Consider the following 22,295-nt stretch of genomic DNA (forward strand, 5'->3'; position numbering starts at 1 on the left):
GTTCCACTACACTGCGAACATATTCCTGAGTGGCTGTATCGAACTGTTCTGCGGGGAATGTGGTTAGCCGAGAAAGAGCATCCGCGATGTTCGCCGATCCAGGTATGTGTTCAATTTCGTAGTTGTACGCTTGCAAACGTAAGACCCATCGTTCTATACGAGCGCATGGACGTGATCTTGGACTGAACAAAAACTCAAGTGCCTTACAATCAGTCAGCAATTTAAACTTTATCCCCTGAAGGTACAGTTTGAATTTCTCCACGCTCCATACCAGTGACAGAGCCTCCCTCTCCGTTTGAAAATATTTCTTTTCTACCTCCGTGAGGGCCTTGCTGGCGTAGGAAATCACTCTGGTTTTTCCGTTACAATCCTCCTGCAGAAGAACGGCACCAACTCCAGTTGGGCTGGCATCGGCGATGAGTTTTGTGCAGTCTTGAGGGTTGAAGAATCCCAGGTACTCAATATTACAAATAGCGGTTTTGATTGTTTCGAAGTCCATCATTTCTTTCTCTGTCCATTTGAATCGAACTCCCGTTCGAAGAAGCTGCCTTAAAGAATCTGTCCTGGTTGCAAGATCAGGGATGAAACGCCCAACGTAACAAACTAGACCCAGAAAGCTTCTTAATTCGGTCACATTTTGTGGCTCTCTAAATCTCTGGATTGCGTCAATTCTGCTTTCCGTTGGGCGGACACCATCGACGGAAATTACATGACCAAGGAATTCCAGAGAGCTAACGTTATACACACTTTTCTGGTCGTTCAGGAGTACTCCATATTCAGACAACCTTTGTAAAACCGCATTCAACCTCTCATCATGTTCCTTCTGGGTTTTTCCATGAACAACAGCGTCGTCAAGGTAGACAATCACACCGTCCAGTCCAGCAAGTACCGATTCCATCACCTTCTGAAACAATTCAGGTGCACAACTTACACCAAACATTAACCGTTTGTACCTGTTTTATAGTTTTGTACACAAGCCAAAGTAGAAAGGAAGCGAAAATACAATAAATGTTGTTAATTTATTTATAAGAAATGAGCAAGTTTATTTGTGGTTAATAATGAATCATCTCAACTGAATCTACCTGAATAGGCCACGCTTCGTAATGAAAGTAGTAATCGGCCGTGACTTTTCGGAGATTTCCACTTGGTGGTAAGCATCCTTTACGTCGATCTTCGAAAAACGTACCGCACCAGTCATCGAGCTTAATAATTCATCAACTAGTGGAAACGGGTGAGTCTCCCTCAAAACCGCCCTGTTCGCCTGACGCATATCGATGCAGAGTCGAATCTCCCCAGAATCTTTGGTAACTGGGACCATTGGAGAAACCCAAGGAGATGGGCCATTAACGCGTTCAATTATGTCCTGTTGGAGAAGACAGCGCAGCTTATCTTCGATTTGTTGTTCCAGAGCGATCGGGGGCCGCCTATACGGCTGCTGGACAGGTTGCACATCTACGTCGATGGGTATTTCAACCACTACATTCCGAAACTTCGGGAAAGGCGTCAGCTGTTGATCCTGCACGGATCCCACGTCGAACCCAACTTTCAAAACCTTAAGGCTTTTGGCCGTGTTGTCACCGAGTAGGCACTGCTGACCGTTTTCAACGATGTAGAACTTTGCGAAATCCTTGTTGCCCCCTGCCTCGATTTCTGCCATAAACATTCCCGCAACATTCATGGGCTCTGCTGTTGCGTACGCAACCAGGCTTCGATCAATCTTCGTGGACATGTTTTCCACACGCACGCCGGCTTCCTTCATCTGGTCCCATACCTCACGATTAATGATATTGGCGTCCGCGCCCGAGTCGATGGTCATCGGTACCTCCACTCCACCGACCTTGAATACGAATACGTTGCGCCCCATTGCGTAAAAGATGTACTGCTCCTGATCATTTTCCGATTGTTCGACAACTGCACGGATACGTTTGGGTTTGGGCTCATCTACCGTTGAAACCACTTCATGCCCCCGCTTGTTTGTCCTCGACTGTAGCATCGTTTAGCCCAGTGTCCAACTCTGCCGCAGCAAGCGCATTTCGTATTCCTAGCTGGACATTCATTACTTCCTTGGATATGGCCACGTTTGCCACAACTGTAGCAGATGAATCGGTCATTTGGTGGACCTCGTTGGAAACGTTGTTCAGATCCACTTTTGAATCGCGCATCAGACCGAATGTTCCGTTGTCCTTCTGTATATCTTCCTGGACGAGATTGCCGTATTGCGTTGATCTCTTGGTGGTCTTTCTTCCATGATGGTTGTTTGCTCAGGTCCGTGGCTCTCTGCGAGGACTCTGCCAAGCTTGTTCCCAGTGCAATAGCTTCTTCCAAGGTTCTGTCCTTCTGAAGAAGTTTCAGACGTAATTCCTCAGAGGTACATCCTTGTGTGATACGATCAGTAATGAGCTCTTCTACCACCGAGGGGTCATAACAACACCTAGAGATCTGTTTCCTAAGGCGCATCACAAAATCAGTGAATCTTTCTCCTGGACTTTGTTTGATTTGGTGGAACAAATGGCGCTCGAACGTCTTACGACGAAACGGTTCAAAATAATCATCGAGGCACTTAACTGCCACGTCGTAATATGGAGGGTCAACAGTAACGTGTGGTACATTATCTACTCCAGGAAGGTGTCTCAGTAGACCTTGGAGCCCAGGGCCACCAAGATAGGCCAATTGGGCACGCTTTTCAAATTGTTTTTCGATCCTTTGAGCCACAAAAAACGACTCCAGATCATATTTCCATGTTTCCCATTCAGTTGGTAGAAGGCTTGCGTCAATCGTCACGTCAAAAGGTTTGATTCGACTTGAGCTGTTCATTCTATTTAAAAAGTAAGAATCAAGAACAAAACAAATACTGTGATTTTACTGTTTTACCAAAACTTCAATTACAAAGAAAGAACTTTGTTGACGTGTCTGCATATGCTCAAACAAAATACATATATTTTCTTGTTCACTATCAGTCCTTCAAAATTCCCGATTGTTCTTCGTGCATCCCATATCCTTTCAGAAATTTAAAAAATATTCACTTACCTTAGTCGACGTCTATGATCGAAAACTCACCTTCACCGTACTTGAAATGTTTAAATTATACACACAAATTTAAGACTCTGCTTGTATGGGTACACAACCTTTCTCAATTTTTTTTTTTTTTTTGCTTATATGGGTACACAACCCTATTCTTCCTTCGAAACCCCTGCGCTGCCGTTTGATATTGGTACACAACCAAGCACACAACCCTTCTTCACTTTACACGTCGGTTGATCAATCGTTCTTCAATTTATTAACACATGCATACTTGGGTACACAACCCCACCTACCTTACGCCTGTTAGTAAAATAAAGGTTTTTTTCTCTACTGTGGGACACATCCGAAACTTTCCTCTTCTCCTTATAAAATTTTTCCGCATTGTGGTACGTAACCATTCTTTGCTCCTTTTTCGATCCGTCACATGCTTGAAAACTTGGTACCTAACCAAATAATTGCACTATCTCACCCCAAAACCAACATCCAATGCATTCATGTTTACATACACTATCCGTTCAGCATAACCGACCACTTGGTACATAACCAACACCTTCAAAATATACGTTTTATCTTTTTCTTTTCTTGTTTTGCTTCGCTACATAAATATTCTCTCGGTGGCACACAGACATATTTTCTTCATCATTATTGTTATTCACCGTCTTCGAAAAATCTCTTCGTCAAAAGTACATACCCCGATAAACTGCAAAACGTTTCCTTTGCACTTTCCGTTTTGTCTTCACTCTCGGATAATCACCACTACAACATTTGACTCCAATCATCATCGATCATCGTCATCGATTTCGCCCTTAGAGATGAGTGATGTTTGGTGCACACATACCCACGTATACACAGCGACCACTAACCAACAGCGACCATTTGAACGCGATTACCACTATCTTGGATGGCACATCTCAGTCATCCAACCAATACATATACACTTCGTTTTTTCCCCGCGCTTCGCCATTTTTTTCTCTCTTGATTTCTTCTCGACCATCACTTTTCACTAAGTTTCTTTCTTTTTTCAAACAGCTCATCAAATTTTGGGAAAGCGGTGTAGGAATGCGTTTATTTTTTTCAGACACGTCACAGAGCTCTCACTTTTTTATATCGCTACTTACGTCACACTTTGCAGCACCCAACCTCACTGTCCAGCTTCGAAAAAACGCTCCGCTATTTCTTCCTTCCACAACGCAAAAACTTCCACCTTCGCAGCAAAAATTAACCGAACAAACCGGCCGTTACTTTTATTTAATCCTGCGTCGCCAATTATGTCGTATTTCGGAAATAAAACATTAACTCACTACGCACGTATTCCGATATAAAAGGTATTTATTCTCCCTCGAACGCACTACTCTTGCCCGCGTGTAATTCTCTACTCTTCTGTTCCCGGAAATCCCCGAGCTGTCATCTTACATGTCAGGGCAGCCAACTATCCCACATATTTATTCTTATCTCTACCAGGGTCGGAGTTAGGCTCGACCCGACAAGTAGGGTAGGGTAAGGTGTGGATCTAGGAGCCACCTCTGTTAGGTGATATGATCCACTAGTTATATGGAAATACACGTCGCGGTCTTCATCACGATTATGATTTATTTGATCACGATGACCACTGATCCCGGATTTCGTGCTCGCGTTTCCATCGCCCTACCGTGGAAACCGACTGATCTACGATTATTGTAGCGCGATTCTGAACCCGGATTTTTCACTCGCACTTCCATTGCCCTATCGAGAAAACCGACTGACCAACGAATATTGTAGCGCGATTCTGATCCCGGATTTTTCACTCGCACCCCCATCACTCTTACCTGAAAATTGTCTGCCATTCGAAAATTCTCAAGCTAATATGATTCCGCATTCCACACTCGCGCTTGCATGGCTCTACCGAGAAAACCGACTGACCAACGAATATTGTAGCGCGATTCTGAACCCGGATTTTTCACTCGCACTTCCATCGCCCTATCGAGAAAACCGACTGACCAACGAATATTGTCGCGCGATTCTGAACCCGGATTTTTCACTCGCACTTCCATCGCCCTACCGAGAAAACCGACTGACCAACGAATATTGTAGCGCGATTCTGATCGCGGATGGGGAGAACGACTAAAAAAGACAAAAAAGGCGAAACCGATCAACTTTTTGTGGATGCTGTCGTGAGTACCTGCGCGTTATACATCACGGCCAAAGCTGCACTTGGAAGTTGGCGTGATGGATTTGCTGCACCTTCTTCGTTGTGGCGATGTTGGGGTAAGCATTTTTTAGATGTGTGAGTGCTTTCGGACCATGTTTATGGTTTATATTTTGTTGAAACAAATTTTTGACATTATATGAAATTATGGTAACCGGTTGTTTTTATCGATAAACTCTAAATGAAAACAATTAAATATAACTTTGGAATAAGTAAATTCTCAGTTTGAAAATCAACCATGCGTTTTATTGTTTTAAACAAGCGCCATTTTTCTGCGTGTAGGCTACTTCATCTCGGGACCCACGCTTTACTTCCCTTCCGAAGGAAGAACTCACATTTTGCGAGTTTGTCGGGAGTGGGATTCGCTCCCAGGTCCTCGGCGTGATAGTCAAGTGTTCTAACCATCACACCAGGTCCGTTCCACAACCTTCGATATACTAATACAACAATGGTAAGAAAAGAAAAGCTATCTGTGGACAAGTGGTAGTCCTACCTCAACTCTACCTTGCATGCGTTGAGTTATTTTTTCAATGGCAAGGTAAAATAGCCTATAGCCATTCGAAGCTCAAACCTGTAGTGACTGTGCTGGCTCTTCCGAGTGTCACCGCCGGTTTGACAAATAGCCGTTGTGCGCAAATGTCCAGCATGGGAAAGAAGAATTCCAAATTCGTATAATGGATAAAACATCATTCACCGTGACAACTTGACAAATGTTTGGTTTTGCTCCTGGGGAATTACAGCGCGGAAAGGAGAAAACATAGCTCGTGGTTGGCACCTATATCGCAGTTTACCGAAAATGAAAAGTTATCAACTGTCGTGTACTGCGGCATTGAGTTTGTTTTTATGCCAGGGCCTCTCATGGGGATACTTGTACATACCTACAGTTTTGCAATAGTTTTTTTTTTCTAGTAGAAGACCATCCATAAATGATGGAGGAGGATTCGCCGACAGTCCACATGTACTAAAAAGATATTCTAACATAGTTTATGCCGTGGAGGATGGTGTCACAAATTGTCGAAAAACGGTACGCCATATTGGGAAGCTCCCCATTCATTCAGCTCAGACGTGACTTCATCATTTAAAGTATAGGAGAAAATAACAACCACAAGTCACAACCGCACAACCAGACTGCGACGATTCAACGTCAATGATGCTCTCGGGAAATTAGGAATTTTTGCACTCAATTCATTGAGAAATATAAAGCCGTGACGCAGAATTTGTGGTGAAAATTGTGAACTTATACCATATAAATAGTAATACTATACAATTTTTGCCCATTCCTAGGTCGTCCCAGATGCACATGTGCACATTCTGAGTTCCGTCAAAAACGTGCAAAATAAAGTGCCTTAAAGTCGTTCAAATTTCAAAAGCGATAATTTCTGCCTCGGATTTTTGGCACGAAGCTAGATGGGCCACGTTTAAGGAAAGGCTCGTTAGAATCCCTAGATGATCGCTACAATGGCCAACTCACGATTTAAAATGCACAAATCTCATGAAAACCTAACAAACAATCTCTCCAGGGATTCCGGACGAATCCTTCCAGTGATTCCGGACGAATCCCTGCAGTGATACTGAACGTATAGTCCAGGGATTCCGCACGAGTCCCTCCAGGGATTCCGGACGAATCCCTCCAGGGATTCCGGATGAATTACTTCAGAGACTCCAGACGAATCCCTCCAGGGATTTCGGACGAATTTCTTCAGGGATTCCGCACGAATCTCTCCAGGGATTCTGGACGAATCCGTCCAGGGACTTCGGATGAAACCCCTTCAGGTATTCCGGACGAGTCCCTTCAGGTATTCCGGATGAATCTCTTCAGGAATTCCACACAAATCCCTTTTCGGGTTTCGGACGAATTTCTTCAGAGATTCCAGGCGAATCCGTTCAGGGATGTTTGATGAATCTGTTCAAGGATTCCGCACGAATCTCTTCAGGGATTTCGGACGAATCCGTCCAGGGACTCCGGACGAAACTTTTCAGGGATTCCGGACAAATTACTCCAGGGATTCCGGACTAATCTCTCCAGGGATTCCGGACGAATCCCTCCAGGCTTTCCGGTCGAATCCGTCCAGGGATTCCGGACGAATCCTTCCAGTCATTCCGGACGATTTCCTGCAGGAATTCCTAACGAATCCTCCAGGGATTCCGCACGAAACCCTCCAGGGATTCCGCACAAATCCATCCAGGGATTTCTGACGAATATGCTCAGGGATTCCGCTCGAATCTCATCAGGGATTCCGGACGAATCCGTTCAGGGACTCCGAATGAAACTTTACAGGGATTCCAAACGAATCTCGCCATGGATTCCGGACTACTCTCTCCAGGGATTCCGGAAGAATCCCTCCAGGGTTATCGGTTGAATCCCTTTAAGGGTTCCGGACGAATCCCTCTAGGGATTCCGAACGAACCCATATAGGAATTCCGCACAAATCCCTTTACGGATTTCGGACGAATTCCTTCAGGGATCCCAGACGAATCCCTCCAGGGATTCCGGACGAATCCCTCCAGGGTTTCCGATCGAATCCATTCAAGGATCCGGACGAATTCCTCCAGGAATTCTGAACGAACCCATACAGGAATTTCGCACAAATCCCTTTACGGATTCCAGTTGAATTCCTCCAGAAATTCCGAACGAATCCTTCGAGGGATTCCGGACGACTCCCTCTAGGGATTCCGCACGAAACCCTCCAGGGATTTCGAACGAATATGTTCAGGGGTTCCACTCGAATCTCATCAGGGATTCCGGACGAATCCGTTCAGGGACGCTGGACGAAACTTTTCAGGGATTCCGGGCGAATTTCTCCAGGAATTCCGGACTAATCTCTCCAGGGATTCTGGAAGAATCCCTCCAGGGTTACCGATCGAATCTGTTCAAGGATTCCGGACGAATCCCTCCAGGGACTCCGAAAGAACCCAAACAGGAATTCCGCACAAATCTCTTTACGGATTCCGGACGAATTTCTCCAGGGATTCCGGACGAATCCCTCCAGGAATTTCGCACAAATCCCTTTACGGAGTCCGGACGAATTCCTTCCGGAATTCCAGACGTATCTATCCAGGGATTCCGGGCGAATCTATTCAGGGATTCCAGACGAATATGTTCAGGGATTCCGGACGAATCTCTCCAGGAATTCCGGACGAATCCCTCCAGGGATTTTGGACGAATACCTCCAAGGATTCCGTAAACATCCATCCATGGATTCCGGATGAATTCCTCCAGGGATTCTTTTTCTCCTTAATTGTTCAACAAACTGAAAATAAAAATGATACTCAACAATCCGTATTGGTGAATGCATTCAGCACAAAATAAAATCAGCATAGTGAGGTGATTCCCAGCAAAAAATGCAGTGTATTGTTTCCAGTAGTACTATCAAAGGCCCTCAAATCAAACGATATGAAACTTCTAGGGCGTAGTTGTTTAGTTAAGTTATGAAAAAGTAGGACAGCATATATCTGAAAACACAACGGTCGTATCAATTTCATACTGATTTCGAAAACATCGAAAAGTTTCATTCTGCTGCTACATGGGAATACTTACTGTCTGCTACTAACTTGCTGTCAGCACTTTCTCAACTGCGCATGTTCTTATTTTGGAAATGAAACATGCAGCTCATTCAAGCCGGTTCGAATTGGGTAACATAAACACCATGTAGGACTCATGTAAAGCTTTCAGCTTGAATTCGGTTGCAACTTGTAACAGTAACTCCCGAAAGCATATTTACACAAGCTATAGGGTTTGTTCGGGACGCGTCAATGTCATGCACCAGTTATACCTATTTTGAATAGGTACAATTGGTGTATGGTTTTTGTAATGATTTGCCTTCTACATAGTTATTCCTAATAATAAGGCCCTCCTTCCAATGTACATGCAAATTAGGGTGGCCCATATTTTCAAATAAATTCGAACCCAAACTTTTTTATTTGCAAGAATAACAATATACATTCTTTGGAAAAGTTGTAGATCTATCAATTTTGAGCAAGTTTGCTGTACACAGTTTTTATGTAGCTTTAAAATTGACCGAGCTAGAGATATTTTTCTGAATTAGCTCAGGGTGGTTCAAGAAAATCCGGTTTTCTGGCTTTAACTTTTTCAGTTTCAATTTCTTATCAAAGCCGCACAGAAAAAAATATGTAATTAAAATTCAGCTAGAAATCATGCACATAAAGGGAATGCTAGAGTTAGCGCATTTTTACATGAGATATAATGTAAAATTACATTACTATCGTGTAAATTTCCGCCAACCATCACGTAAACCATCATGGACTCCAACCGGTTACGTGACTATTAGCGGAAATTTACACTATTGTAACGTAATTTTACATGATATCTCATGTAAATATGCACTAACTCTAGCATTCCCTTTATGTGCATTATTTCTCGCTGAATTTTACATGAATATTTTTTTCTGTGCGCCCAAGAAACATTTGTAGAGTATTTGAAAACGCGTCGTTTCGTGCGCGGAGACGGTAATTATCTCTTTTGGTTCAATAGTTACAGACGTTTTTTTTTTAAATCATAGTTTTTTGAAAGGCTTTTATTACGGGTTGGGGCAAACATAAAAAATATACTTCGCCAGAATTCAAATGATGAAATATAGTTGTAAAACATATCAAAAAATTAGAGGTGTGTTATTTTTGTAACTCGAGAAAAAAATAGTGGAAACTGCCTATTTTTTTCTAGAAAATTATCAATATCTTTTGAATGGAATGACGTAGCAACATTTTCAGCGCACGAAAATGTGCGTTGTTGGAAGCTCAGAAAGTGGTGTTTAAACGACTTTGATGAGAAATTGAAACTGAAAAGTTAAAGCCAGAAAACCGGTTTTTATTGCAGGGTTGTTACAACAACGTGGATTTTGCGAATTTCGCGGATTTGGCGCGGATTTACCCCTAGAATTCGGCCCTCGCGCGGATTTGGCGCGGAATTGGTTTTGCTGTTCCGTTGTGCAAATTTGGTTGAATTTTGAACATGATTTTAATCTGATTTGCATCATAGATTTTTCGTATGAGATTGCCTTCTTTTTATCGACCAACCAGCGTTTGACATATGAAAATACTAAGAGTTCAGCCATGTTGGTGCTTGAAATAACTTTTATTCCCGTTGATATGAATCCTAGAACCTAGAGGAAATATGTTCCCTTAATAATTTAATACAAACTTGATCTAGAAAGCTTTGAACTGAACCAGCTTAGTTACATAACGTCTATGTAGTTTATTGTCGTAGCAATAAACATTATTTTTCATACTTAGTTTTTACAAAAAAACGCGCTAGCACTTTCTTACCTTTATAAATGATCATATTACAATAACATATAATACACAGCGCAACATTTTTTGTCTCAAGAGCGAACTTATGTGTCTTTGACAGATTTTGGGCCGCTGAATCTGAATCCGGGCTCAGATTTGCCCCAGCACGTTACAGTTTTGAGCAATACCTCAATTTATAGGGCAAAATATGTGATTTTGGGTCTTCTTTGACTGCAAGTCATTAAGCATGGAAATATTGTTTTGAAGCAATCAAAAGGTAAATTGGTCAATTAACATCTAAATTAACGACTCGCGCGAAACATTTCGTTTTACCAAATTAAAATTGATAAATTTAAGCATTTTATGTTAGTATGTAAACTTGCATGCAACTTTTGGAGGGTGATTTGTATGAGAAATATCGTACCTAAAATAAATTACTTAACCCTTTGCTTCCCACGACTTTGAACGACTATTTCTATGCCAAGAAAGCGTTTCCGAAAAAAGTTATTGCATATTGGTCAGATTCTTCGAAATCAACGAAAAAAAAAATTAGTTGTAAATCAATAGTATTTTGATTGTTTATCAATAGTTCCACTATTGAAACAAGTAGTTGGCAGTTGGGTTTACCTAATGAGATTACAATCATATTCTAAAAACTATTGCATCATATTCATCTAATTCCGTTTGTCTCGAATTCGTCGAAAATCGATGGTGCTCTAGAGCAACCATGGGCAGTAGAGGGTTAAAACTATCAAATTCGATTTGGCAAAACGAAATATTTTGCATTAGCCGTTAATTAAGATGTTAATTGACCAATTTACATTTTGATTGCTCAAAACGATGTTTCCAAAATCGCATATTTTGCCCTATAAATTGAGGTATTGATCATAATTGTGACGTGCTGGGGCAAATCTGAGTCCGGATTCAGATTCAGCGGCTCAAAATCAGTCAGAGACACATAAGTTTGCTCTTGAGACAGACCAAAAGCTAATTTTTGTTACGCTGTGATATCTATTGGATTTACAGGGATGAACTAAACTCCGAGCTCTACCCTGAATACTTCTTAGAAATTCTATAACAAAATCCAGGAAATCATCAAGGATCTTCTTCAGGGTGTATCTCCGGAATTCCTCTAAGGATCTTTTCTGATATTGTTCTTAAGATCTTTGTGAATGAACTATTATCTTGTTTTCTTTTTTTGGAGAATGCTTTCATCTAAAAAGTTCTCTTGATTTGTTTTGTAATGCCTGGAAATTTTCTATAAAAACATACTGCAAAAATATCGAAAGAAAAAGAAAATTCTCGAAAGAGTTTCCGACAAAACTATAATAATTTTTAGTTCCAAAGTCGTGGACGCTGGCTGTAGTGTATAACAAGCGCACATGGCATTGGAACTGAGAGGACCGCGCTGTAGTTACGCGCATGGATATGGTACGATTAATCTTTTTAATACAGGTTTCTCAATTAAAAATTAAAATTTGATTCTAGAAAATTCATTACAAATATTAGGAATCCATGGCTGGAGTAATCCTTCCATCAGAAGCCACTAGAATAGATTTAACGTTGAAATTTTCAGAGTGATCCACCGCATATTTCTAGAGCCATTTCTAGTAGAAATTGTTAGATCATTTTAGAAAAAAAAAACTGTCAAGGCACCATAAATTAAAAAAAAATGAATATAAATCCCTGTGAGAATTAATGTTGAAAAGTTTGAAAATATCCAAGGGGAATTTTTGAAGGAATTCATGGATAAATAACTGGAGAAATTTTTTTGTCTTTTATTTATTTATTTTTTTTTTGTAAAGTTTAAGTTTCTTTCTAGGAAGTCCCACTGGGATTCTCCACACATTACTAAAAAATCTTAGAGTTAATTTCTAAGCATTACCCTCACAATATCCTACCCAAATTCAAGCTCATTATTTTAAGAATTCTTGGAAAAATTTGAATAAGGTTCTGCAAACGAAAACTTCAGAAATTCTTTCCATTTCATTCAGAGTTTTTTAAGGATTTTTTATAAATACCTCCAAGATTTTTCTTAATTTTCCAATGTTTTCTTTGCCACACAATTTCACACAATTTTTTCACAAATCTGGTGGTATATTTCCTGAATGACGGATTCTGACAGATTTCTCCAAGAATGCACTGTAGATTGCTACAGCGATTTTACTAAAAATTCTTGAAGGAATATTGCTGAAAAAAAAATGCAATAGAGTTGTGGCAAAACGCCTTCAAACTGTGGAAAGCTTAGAACATTTAAGATGAGCTGCGTTAATTTACGAATCAACAGTTCAGCTCCCATCCAGCACTCAAATAGTCTATTCAAGTTGAAAGTGCCTTTTCTTCATACACTATTGTAGCATTGTAGATTGTTAAAATTCTATGTTTAATATATACGTAATGAAACTTTACTTTAGCACTCGCGGATTTGGCGCGGATTCAATTTTTTCTTGCGCGGATTTGGCGCGGATTTTTTTCCACGCTTCTCGTAACAACCCTGTTATTGAGCCACCCTAAGCTGATTCAGAAAAATATCTCTAGCTCGGTCAATTCTAAAGCTACATAAAAACTGTCTTCAGCAAACTTGCTCAAAATTGATAGATCTACAACTTTTCCTAAGAATGTATATAAAAATTCTTGCAAATAAAAAAGTTTGGGTTCGAATTTCTTTGAAAATATGGACTACCCTAATTTGCATGTACATTGGAAAGAGGGCCTTATTATTTACCCCAACAGCTCACTAGGGATAAGGATGTTCCTGAAACCCCCTGATGTGACATTGACCTGAAATGCCTCGAAACGCCCCTGAAACCTCTGTAATCCCATTGAAACGCCCTTGAAATTATCATAATCTATATGAAATTCCCCGAAAACCCCTTGAAACGCCTTTAAAGGGCTACACATGAGGCTCACGAAAACCCCCTTGAAATGCTATCAAACGTTCCTAAATACTCTAGGATTGTCCTTAAAACGTATCTGAAACCCACTGAAACTTTCTGAAATGCATCTGGAATGCTTTGAAATGCCCTTGAAACTCTTTGTAACGTCCTCCTCCTGTCACTCTCCTGATTGCTCTTAAAGTCTCAAGACACATTCCTGAAGGCCCTTAATAATATTGTGGATGTCGCAATAAGCTGGTGTCGGAAGTAAATTCATTGACTTCCGCTGCCTTTCCTATTCATTAAACATAACGTCTAGAGCATCACATTTACGTATGTTTAAGTGCACTACTTCCAACGCATAGAAAAGGCAGCGCAAGTAAATGAAGTTACATCCGACACCAATTTAGTGCTTATTGCGCAATATTGGAACGCTTCGGAAATCCCCTTTTTTGGGCTTAAGTTTATATACTCCCAGTCAATGACACAAAAAGAGGTTCCAGTGTATTTAGGAAGTTGTAGAAATGTCCAACCACTGTCAATGCACACGTACAATAGATCTAGTAATTTAGCCTTTTGTATGATCAATATTAAATTAAGTAGTAAAGTAATTTTCATTATTGCCCGTGTAGATGCCGGCTTAGAATAGCACTACGGACCACCTGTTCCGGGGGTAAAAGTCCACCAAACAGGTAACCCCAATCCAAGGTGTCAGGTAACCCGTGCTGAGGGATGAATGGTTGAGGGGGTTTAAAATATGCTCGATCTTTAACGGAACCCGTAGCGTGGGTAGATCGCCTTTTTGGGTTGCGTTGCGGTGATAGATCTACCAAAACGAAATCTAGCGTCGTCCTATTTTTCAATTTTGGAATATGTGTTCTGGTAATTCAAGGAATTATAGTATTTAGTCCTTACTACTGGTGTTTTGGCGGCTTCCAGTTTTTGAACAAAACTGAGTTTACCAACTTTACTTTGCTTATAGTTAAAAACCTCACCAAAACTCAATGCAAACAAAATCAAATTGGGTTAGGGATCCATGTATATACTAACTCTTCGAAGACTGGAAAGTGCTAGTACGCAAGGAACATACTAGAATCCTTATCACTGAACACATGTTCCTTTATTGGAATGATATTGCTGCTAATGTTAAAACCCGGGTCCTAAACTTCCTACTGGGGAGAATTTAGCAGTAAAACAAGGGTGATGCTAGGTTTCCGATGCATGGCCAATACCAGTACTCTTGTTTTGTTTTCTAAGAAAACAAAACAAAAACTGTATCAAAATCGATACTTTATTGCCCCTCAATGGCAATTGAGTAATGCGACATGCACTACACTAAGGATACGGGTAATGTCACAATAGATCTAAAAACTGGTCGCAGTGACAAACCCGAACAGGAATAAAAAAAATCATTATCGAAGAAAATAAGAAGTATTTTTTTGCAGCAATGGACGATGCACACAACTGTACGTAATTTGATTGATTTGTTTTACTGGCATTTGGTTCCCCGTTTCAGGTTCGTCACTTCACGAGCATAAACTCTCTTCAAGTGGAAGAATGGAGACGCATGGTAGTTTGAACCATAAGCTATGTAATATTTAGAGCTTAGGTACGTGCTAATTTCACATAGCGTCCACCACAATTTCTTGGTTTTCTTTTGATCTAATTGATTTTTGTTGTTGTCGTTAGTACGTTACTTTGGCTAGTTAATTGCATAAAATCTTTTTACTTGGTTAAAACTCGATCGAGAAATTACGGTAGATGTAACGTGGATAGTGGAGTGTAGTAGAATTCACAACCAGATTGTGCTTCGCTAAACTCATTTTACTTTGGGCAGCGAGCGATGATTTTACGAAGGTACATTGTTCGCATTTAAACTTTATCTACTGGACACATCACCAAATCATCGACTCTCTCAATGTACAGCATTATAGTCGCATGCCCTCCTGTGTACCCCACAAAAGCCATATTGTACTGTAAGCCGCTCGCTCATCAAGCACAACTCTAATTAGAGATGCCCTTTTGCTGATAGGTATCCGGTCATTTCTCAGCTCGGCCGACCGGTGGTGGCGGCGTTGCATCGTTTATGTAGGTACCACCTGGTACAACATGATCCAACTCGGCCATAAAATAGTTAAACAGTTTGCAGCGAAATTGTCCTGTTATTACCGGTGATGGAGACAAGTACTTTTGCCACTGCACTGATGTGTGTGTGTGGTCGCCACAGTGTTTATCATTCCTACAACATAGGTAGTTCAGCAGGTAAAGAGATGGAACAAGTGCCTAGAAGCACTGTTCACTATACTGGTTTGCCGAACTGCCATCATGTCATGTTGCCGGTTGAGGTGAAAGAGTCTTATTGTGATTGAGATGGTGCAGGTTCGGTCGGAGTTGTATCCAAAAATGGAATACCCACTACCAGTCGAGTTTCTTGGTTATTCGCTATCAGTGGGCCACTGTTGATGTGCTGTATATGTGCATGTTATACATAATAATATTATTGAAGAGTTTTCCTGAGAGCAGGTGCAATAATTGAAGTAATGTGAACTAGTCTTACATTCAAGGATTAGAATGCAGATTGGAAGCTTCTGCTTGTTTATGAAGCCGACCCTATTATGATTACGATCTGAGGTGGACACCTGGACAAAAGCATATTCAATAGTTCAGTTAACATCAAGTTTGTAATTGCTTCGGTATCGAAGCTATCGGATTTGCTTTGAGTTGAAAATTTGTCAAATACATTGTTGGTATTTGTTGCGGCGTGTTGCAGTGGACTGTAAAACTGCTTTTCTTCTCCAGGCTGCCTTGATTGCAGCGCGCCCGCCGGTCTCACCGATTCCCCAAGTGGATTCGGTGTATGGAAACTGCCATGCAGCGACCGACGGACCAGCGGCGAACTCCATAGGGTGGGAAAACTATCTCCAAATAACTCTAGCCCTGAAAAGGACTCAACCGCACACGCAGGCGACTGGCGGACCAAGGGAATTTCCGGCTCAGAGACAAACGACACACACACTGAATTTGTTCTAATTCATTTTAATTTCCTAATTACACTATGTACATAACTTTTACTATGGCCGTCATCGGCCCACACTTTTCCTCGCCGGCTTGGCTTCTCTTTTGCTTCGGTTGCTGCGATCCAATCACTTCGAGATGCGTATTGAAACTGATGCTCGCGCCACCAAGTAGCGCTTCTTTGGCTCTCGTCCTCGACGGCCGTCGTCGACGACGACGATGGTTTTTTCCTCCTTCTCAGCGTGGCGATTGGCTCCTTTTTGGGGGGTTTCCTTCATGCGAAGATTGCGTGCTTCTACCTTGGTTTGCTTGCTCTTTCTTCACGTGAACGATACGTGCTCCATCTTCAGTTCGCAGCGTTGCGGACTGAACATGCTGCACCCGGGAAAAGAGTGACACTGGTGGCTCCTTGGAATCTTCATCCTGATGTGTGGAACGTACTGGTTCTTCTTCGAGGATGGGCAGGGGTGCCAACTTGTGGATTGGCCGCTTGAAAACGCTGGTGCCCACACGAACGTCGACGACACGAGTGAGATTATCGGGACCTGGATAGGTTTTGACGATTCTACCCATTTTCCACTGTTGAGGTGGTACGTTATCTTCCTTCAACAGGACGATCATGTTAGGGACTACATTGACGTGCTTCTTCGTCCACTTTGAACGACATTGAAGCTCTACCAAATATTCTTTCGACCAGCGTTGCCAAAAATGCTGTCGAAGAAGCTGAATGTGCTGCCATTTTGACAGGCGGTTGAGGGGAATGTCATCAAGACTTGGCTCAGGGATAGCAGTTAAAGGTCTATTGATCATTAAATGGCCAGGAGTCAAAACGGTTGGGTCATTAGGGTCAGAGGAATGTGCAAAAAGAGGTCTAGAGTTTAGAATAGCCTCGATTTGACACAGCAAGGTCGCAAATTCCATTATTGTCAGAGAGGCGGACTGATAGACTTTCTTCAGAACAGACTTCACGCTTTTAACGCCCGCCTCCCATAGCCCTCCAAAATGAGGCGCATTTGGGGGAATCGTGGTCCACTTAATCTCCTTGACTTGACAGAACTGTGATAGCTTACCGTTGGTTAGGTCGGACTTGAAGAGCTCGTACAACTCACGAAGCTCTGATCGCGCGCCGATGAAATTCGTTCCGTTGTCGCTATACACTTCCTCGGGTACTCCTCTTCTGGATACGAATCTTTGTAGTGCTGCCAAAAACGCTTCAGTGGATAGGTTCTCCACCACTTCCAAGTGCATTGCCTTCGAAACCATACAGACAAATACGCATATGTAGCCTTTCACTGGAGCTGCTTTCCTGGCGGTTTGCTTTATGTAGATAGGTCCAGCGAAGTCTACTCCAACTTTCAAAAACGTAGGTGCAACGGTGATGCGATACGACGGCAAGTCTCCCATGAACTGCTCAGCAAGCTTCGGGCTTGATTTGAAGCAAGTGATGCAACTTCTCGTCACCCTTCGTACCGTCGATCTGGTGTTCAGTATCCAGTAGCGCTCTCTTAGGGCTGTGATCACGCTACTCGGACCAGCATGCAAGTTTTCTCTATGTACCGCTGCGATGAGTCTTCTCGTTACGGGGTGCTTGTCCGGAACGATCCATTGATGCTTTACCTCGTATGCTAGTTTGCTGTGACGAATTCTACCTCCAACTCGTAGTAATCCGTCGTCCAAGAAAGGGTTCAGATTGCCGATTCTCTTGCATGGCTCCCCCGCTTGCAGGCGATCGATTTCATCCTGAAGTTCGCTCCTCTGGATCGCTTGGATGATCCGCTTGTTTGCCTCCTTCAGTTCAGAAATCGTGGGCGTCGTTGCAGTGCTTCGTTCACCAATCTTACGGCAGTTGTTGATGAACCTTAAAACGTAGGCGATAATCCTTTGTGTCTTCCGAAATGATTCAAACTTTGTCAATATCGGAAGCTCCTCGTATACAGCTGCTACGTTGACAGATACAGCCGGCTTCAGTTCAGGAATCTCTCCATCTTCCAGAGCTGCAGGAACCACTTCGTCATATGCTGCACTGCACAGGAAAAACGGTCCATTCCACCATAGGTTGCTCGTCGCGAGCGCTTTCGATGGCATGCCTCGTGATACAATGTCTGCTGGGTTGTCTGCAGAGCGGACATACTTCCAAACATGTTCACTTTCGCTTGTAATCTCGGCTACACGATTCCTCACGAATACTTGCAGGCAGTCCAACGGCTTGTTTAGCCACGCAATAACCACCTGGCTGTCGGACCAGAGAGTAACCGGAACGTGTTCCAATTCCATTGCGTCAACCACTTTCTTAACCAATCGATGCAGGAGTAGAGCTGCCATCAATTCCTTGCGCGGGATGGACATAGGCGTTATGGAACAGACTTTTGATTTGCTTGTAACTAAGCTCGAACTCGTAGTACCATCGGAATGTACCGACCGAAGGTACACGCATGCTCCGTAGGCTGTATTTGACGCGTCTGCAAATCCATGGATGTCAATCCTTGCCACTTCCTCAGAAATTACCCGCCGAGGAACTCGGAAGTCCTCTGCAAGTGGCAGCGCGTTCAAAAAATATCTCCAGTCGTCGAGTAGCTCTTCATCCAGCCGATCGTCCCAATCCATTTTGTTCTTCCACAGCTTCTGCATCAAAACCTTTGCGAGAACGATTACTGGTGACAACAGGCCGAGGGGATCGAAAAGCCTTGCTATAACTGACAGAACTTGCCGTTTTGTCGGTGCTGGATTGTTGCAGTCAGATTGTGCCCGGAACAGAAAATCATCTCCGACCGGATCCCACATAAGCCCAAGGGTCTTAATTACCTCATTGGCACTAGAGTCTTCAATCTTCACCAGTTTATCTCGATCCTCCTCAGGAATAGAGTCCAGGAGTCGTTCATCGTTTGCGGCCCACTTGTGTAGATGAAAACCTCCGCGTTGCAGTAGCGAAATCAACTCTCGTTGGAGGCCTCTCACTTCTACCAAATTGTTTCCACCAAAAAGTACGTTGTCCACGTAGAACATCTTCTTCACCAGCTCCGCTGCCAAAGGATATTCTGCTTCCTCGTCGATTGCCAATTGATACAGCGCACGAATGGCCAGAAATGGTGCTGCAGCTGTACCGTACGTCACAGTTTGAAGCTCCCAGACTCGCAGTGGCTCGATGGGCTTCTTCCTGTAGAAAATGCGTTGTAGCGGAGTATGACAATTGTCCTTCAACACTTGCCGATACATCTTAGCGATGTCAGCGCTTAGCACATACCGATACATACGAAACTTCAAAATGATCGTCAGAAAATCAGGTTGAATTGTAGGGCCAACCATCATCACATCATTCAATGCCATTCCACCAACCTTTGCCGATGCGTCAAACACGACACGACACTTGGTAGTCGTATTCGACGGCTTGAGTACCGCGTGGTGCGCTAGATACCATCTCTGCAAACCAACAGGATCTTCCACTTCATGCACTTCCTTGCAATGTTCAAGCTGCTCGTATTCATCCACGAATTCGTCGTACTGCTTCTTAATGTCCGGGTTCTTCTGCAATTTTGCCTCCAGTGCGTAGAATCTCCTCAGCGCCATTGGTCTCGAATCTCCAAGCTGGCTGATTGATTCCCGAAGTGGAAACTGTACTACGTATCGACCATCTTCATTTCGACGAACCGTAGACTGGAAATGCTGCTCACACTGTTCAGCTTCAGTCATCACGCACTTCTCACTGGAAACACTTTCAACTTCCCAAAACTTTTGCATCAGTTCGTTTAAAGAGTCACTTGATGGTGTTGCCACATTAGAGTTCACAATTGTTCCACAAAAAGCACTAGCATATTTTCCACCAACCAACCAGCCAAATTGCGAATCTCGGAGCGTAGGCAGATCTTCTGATAGCTTTAGACGACCGGCCTTGAGTATATCGTCGTACCATTCCATTCCAATCAGCAAATCCACTTGTCCTGGACGGAAGAACGTAGGGTCTGCCAACTGGATTCCAGCGGGAATGTTCCATGTAGCTGCGTCAACCTTGAAGGTCGGCAGGTTTCCTGTTACCTTCGGCGAGACCAAGCAATCCAACTCCATCTTGAAACCATTCTGCTTCGAACAAACCTCCACCCTCGCACGTTGTCGAACGCTGGATCTGACGCTGTTGATTCCGGTGATGGGAATGTCGATTTCTTCTCGATCCACTTGCAGCTTTTCCAACATCGCCTCCGAGATGAAGTTGACCTGGGACCCACTATCCAAAAGAGCGCGACATGATTGCGGTTTTCCATGTTTGTCCAAAACGTTGACCATTGCAGTCAGCAACAGCACTTGCGAAATTGGCTTCTCGACCACATTCGAAGCCACGGTGTTGGGCGTACTGCTACCAGGAACATTTGCGTTGTCCGGCTGCGCCGCTTGCTTCGGAGACTGTTGCTGATCCGTTGTACTGGCATTGCTGGAACCTGAACTTTGCTCTGAACCACCTTCAACATGGAGCAACGTGTGATGCTTCCGCTTGCACTTCGAACACGTCTTGTTCGATTTACATTCTCCACTTCGGTGACCACGTCGCAAGCAATTGAAGCACACCTGTTTATCACGCACCATCCTCAATCGATCCTCCGCCGACAATCCGTTGAACGTAGAGCACTTGAACGCCAGATGATCTCCTGCACAGAACTCACAGCTGCTTGATGACACCACGTTCACCTTCACCTTCGACGACTGCTTGCCGGACACGTGTCCTTTGGTTGCACCACGCGCGGATTGTTTGACCTTACTATCACTAGTGGACTTTTGACAACGTTCAAGTACGGAAATGCGACCTTTCAGAAATTTGACAGTGTCCCCGTATTCAGGCAATTCCCCATGGGCGACCGAGGATTCCCACAACTTCTTTGTCTCATCGTCCAACGCATTGGATAGGATGTGCGTTACGATTGTATCTGATACCCCAGTAAAATCTAGACCCAAATGTTTCAAATTTTCGACATGACCAACACATGAATCGACCAACTCTCTCAACTCAGAGTGGCTTTCTTGTGACATTTTTCTCATGTTGAGTAGCCCAGAGATGTGATGATCAACCATTCGTCGCTTGTCTTCAAACCTTTCTGCTAAAATTTCCCATGCATGGTCATAATTGCCATCAGCGATGGTTTTTGCATCAATTATGCCAGCTGCGTCCCCAATTAGAGCCTTTTCCAAATGGTAGAGCTTAATCCGTGGCGGATCATTCGATCTGTCGACCACGTCCCTAAACATGACTTTGAATTTTTCCCACTGCTCGTATTTGCCATCGAAATGCGGAATGGCACGAGGAAGCGACGGTTGAACCACAATCGGTTGTTGGTTACGATTCGTTTGACTCAGCATCTCGATCCATGTTTCGAGAGCGAGGGAAATTTCGTCGTACAATGTTTCAAATTCAACGTACTTACAGTCTTGATCCTGTCTCTTACTCGGTGGGCAGATCACCATGATGCGTTCATGGTAGTCCGAATACTCCTTGTAGGCAGCTTCCACTTTCTTCTGGTGCACCTTGACCTGCGGCAGCGTGATCTCCTCCTCTACGATTTGATCCATCATGTGCTTGACGCGTGTCAGCTTTGCCTTTGCTGAGCCACGCATGTGCACCAGCGCGTCGAACTCTTCCACTGCGTCGTCGTAGCTGCCGGCGGCGGAATTGCTACCACCACCTTCCATATTCTTCACAGGTGTACGCTTCGGCGGCATGATTCTTAATTAATCACTTGCACTAGCACTTTTGTCCAATGTTCATTAGCAGTTAATCACTTCACTCTTATTCGATTGTCCAGTCTTCGCTTTGCTTAACTTTTTCCAACTTTTGTGCGGTGTGTGTTTTTGTCTCCAAGCCAGCCACTCCACTCAATCACGCCCAGTCGCGATGCGTTCCAGCCAGCAGCGATGATGAACCAAACCATCCGGTTCGATCGGACCAAAACATGTTGCGGCGTGTTGCAGTG

The 22,295-nt window shown here is 43.2% G+C and overlaps 1 protein-coding gene across 1 annotated transcript; it reads right to left on the reverse strand.

Moving 5' to 3' along the window:
• Nucleotides 1-1,958: 1,958 nt before the first annotated feature.
• LOC134290280 (uncharacterized) lies at nucleotides 1,959-22,044 on the reverse strand. Its single transcript, XM_062857380.1, has 4 exons — nucleotides 17,314-22,044; nucleotides 16,669-16,947; nucleotides 16,391-16,600; nucleotides 1,959-2,198 (listed from the first exon to the last, which is right to left on the reverse strand). The coding sequence occupies exons 1-4, from the start codon at nucleotides 22,042-22,044 to the stop codon at nucleotides 1,959-1,961; spliced, it is 5,460 nt and encodes a 1,819-aa protein (XP_062713364.1).
• Nucleotides 22,045-22,295: the final 251 nt, after the last annotated feature.

This window comes from Aedes albopictus, chromosome 3 (genome assembly GCF_035046485.1).
Source record: "Aedes albopictus strain Foshan chromosome 3, AalbF5, whole genome shotgun sequence".
In the NCBI taxonomy this organism is placed as follows: Eukaryota; Metazoa; Arthropoda; class Insecta; order Diptera; family Culicidae; genus Aedes; species Aedes albopictus.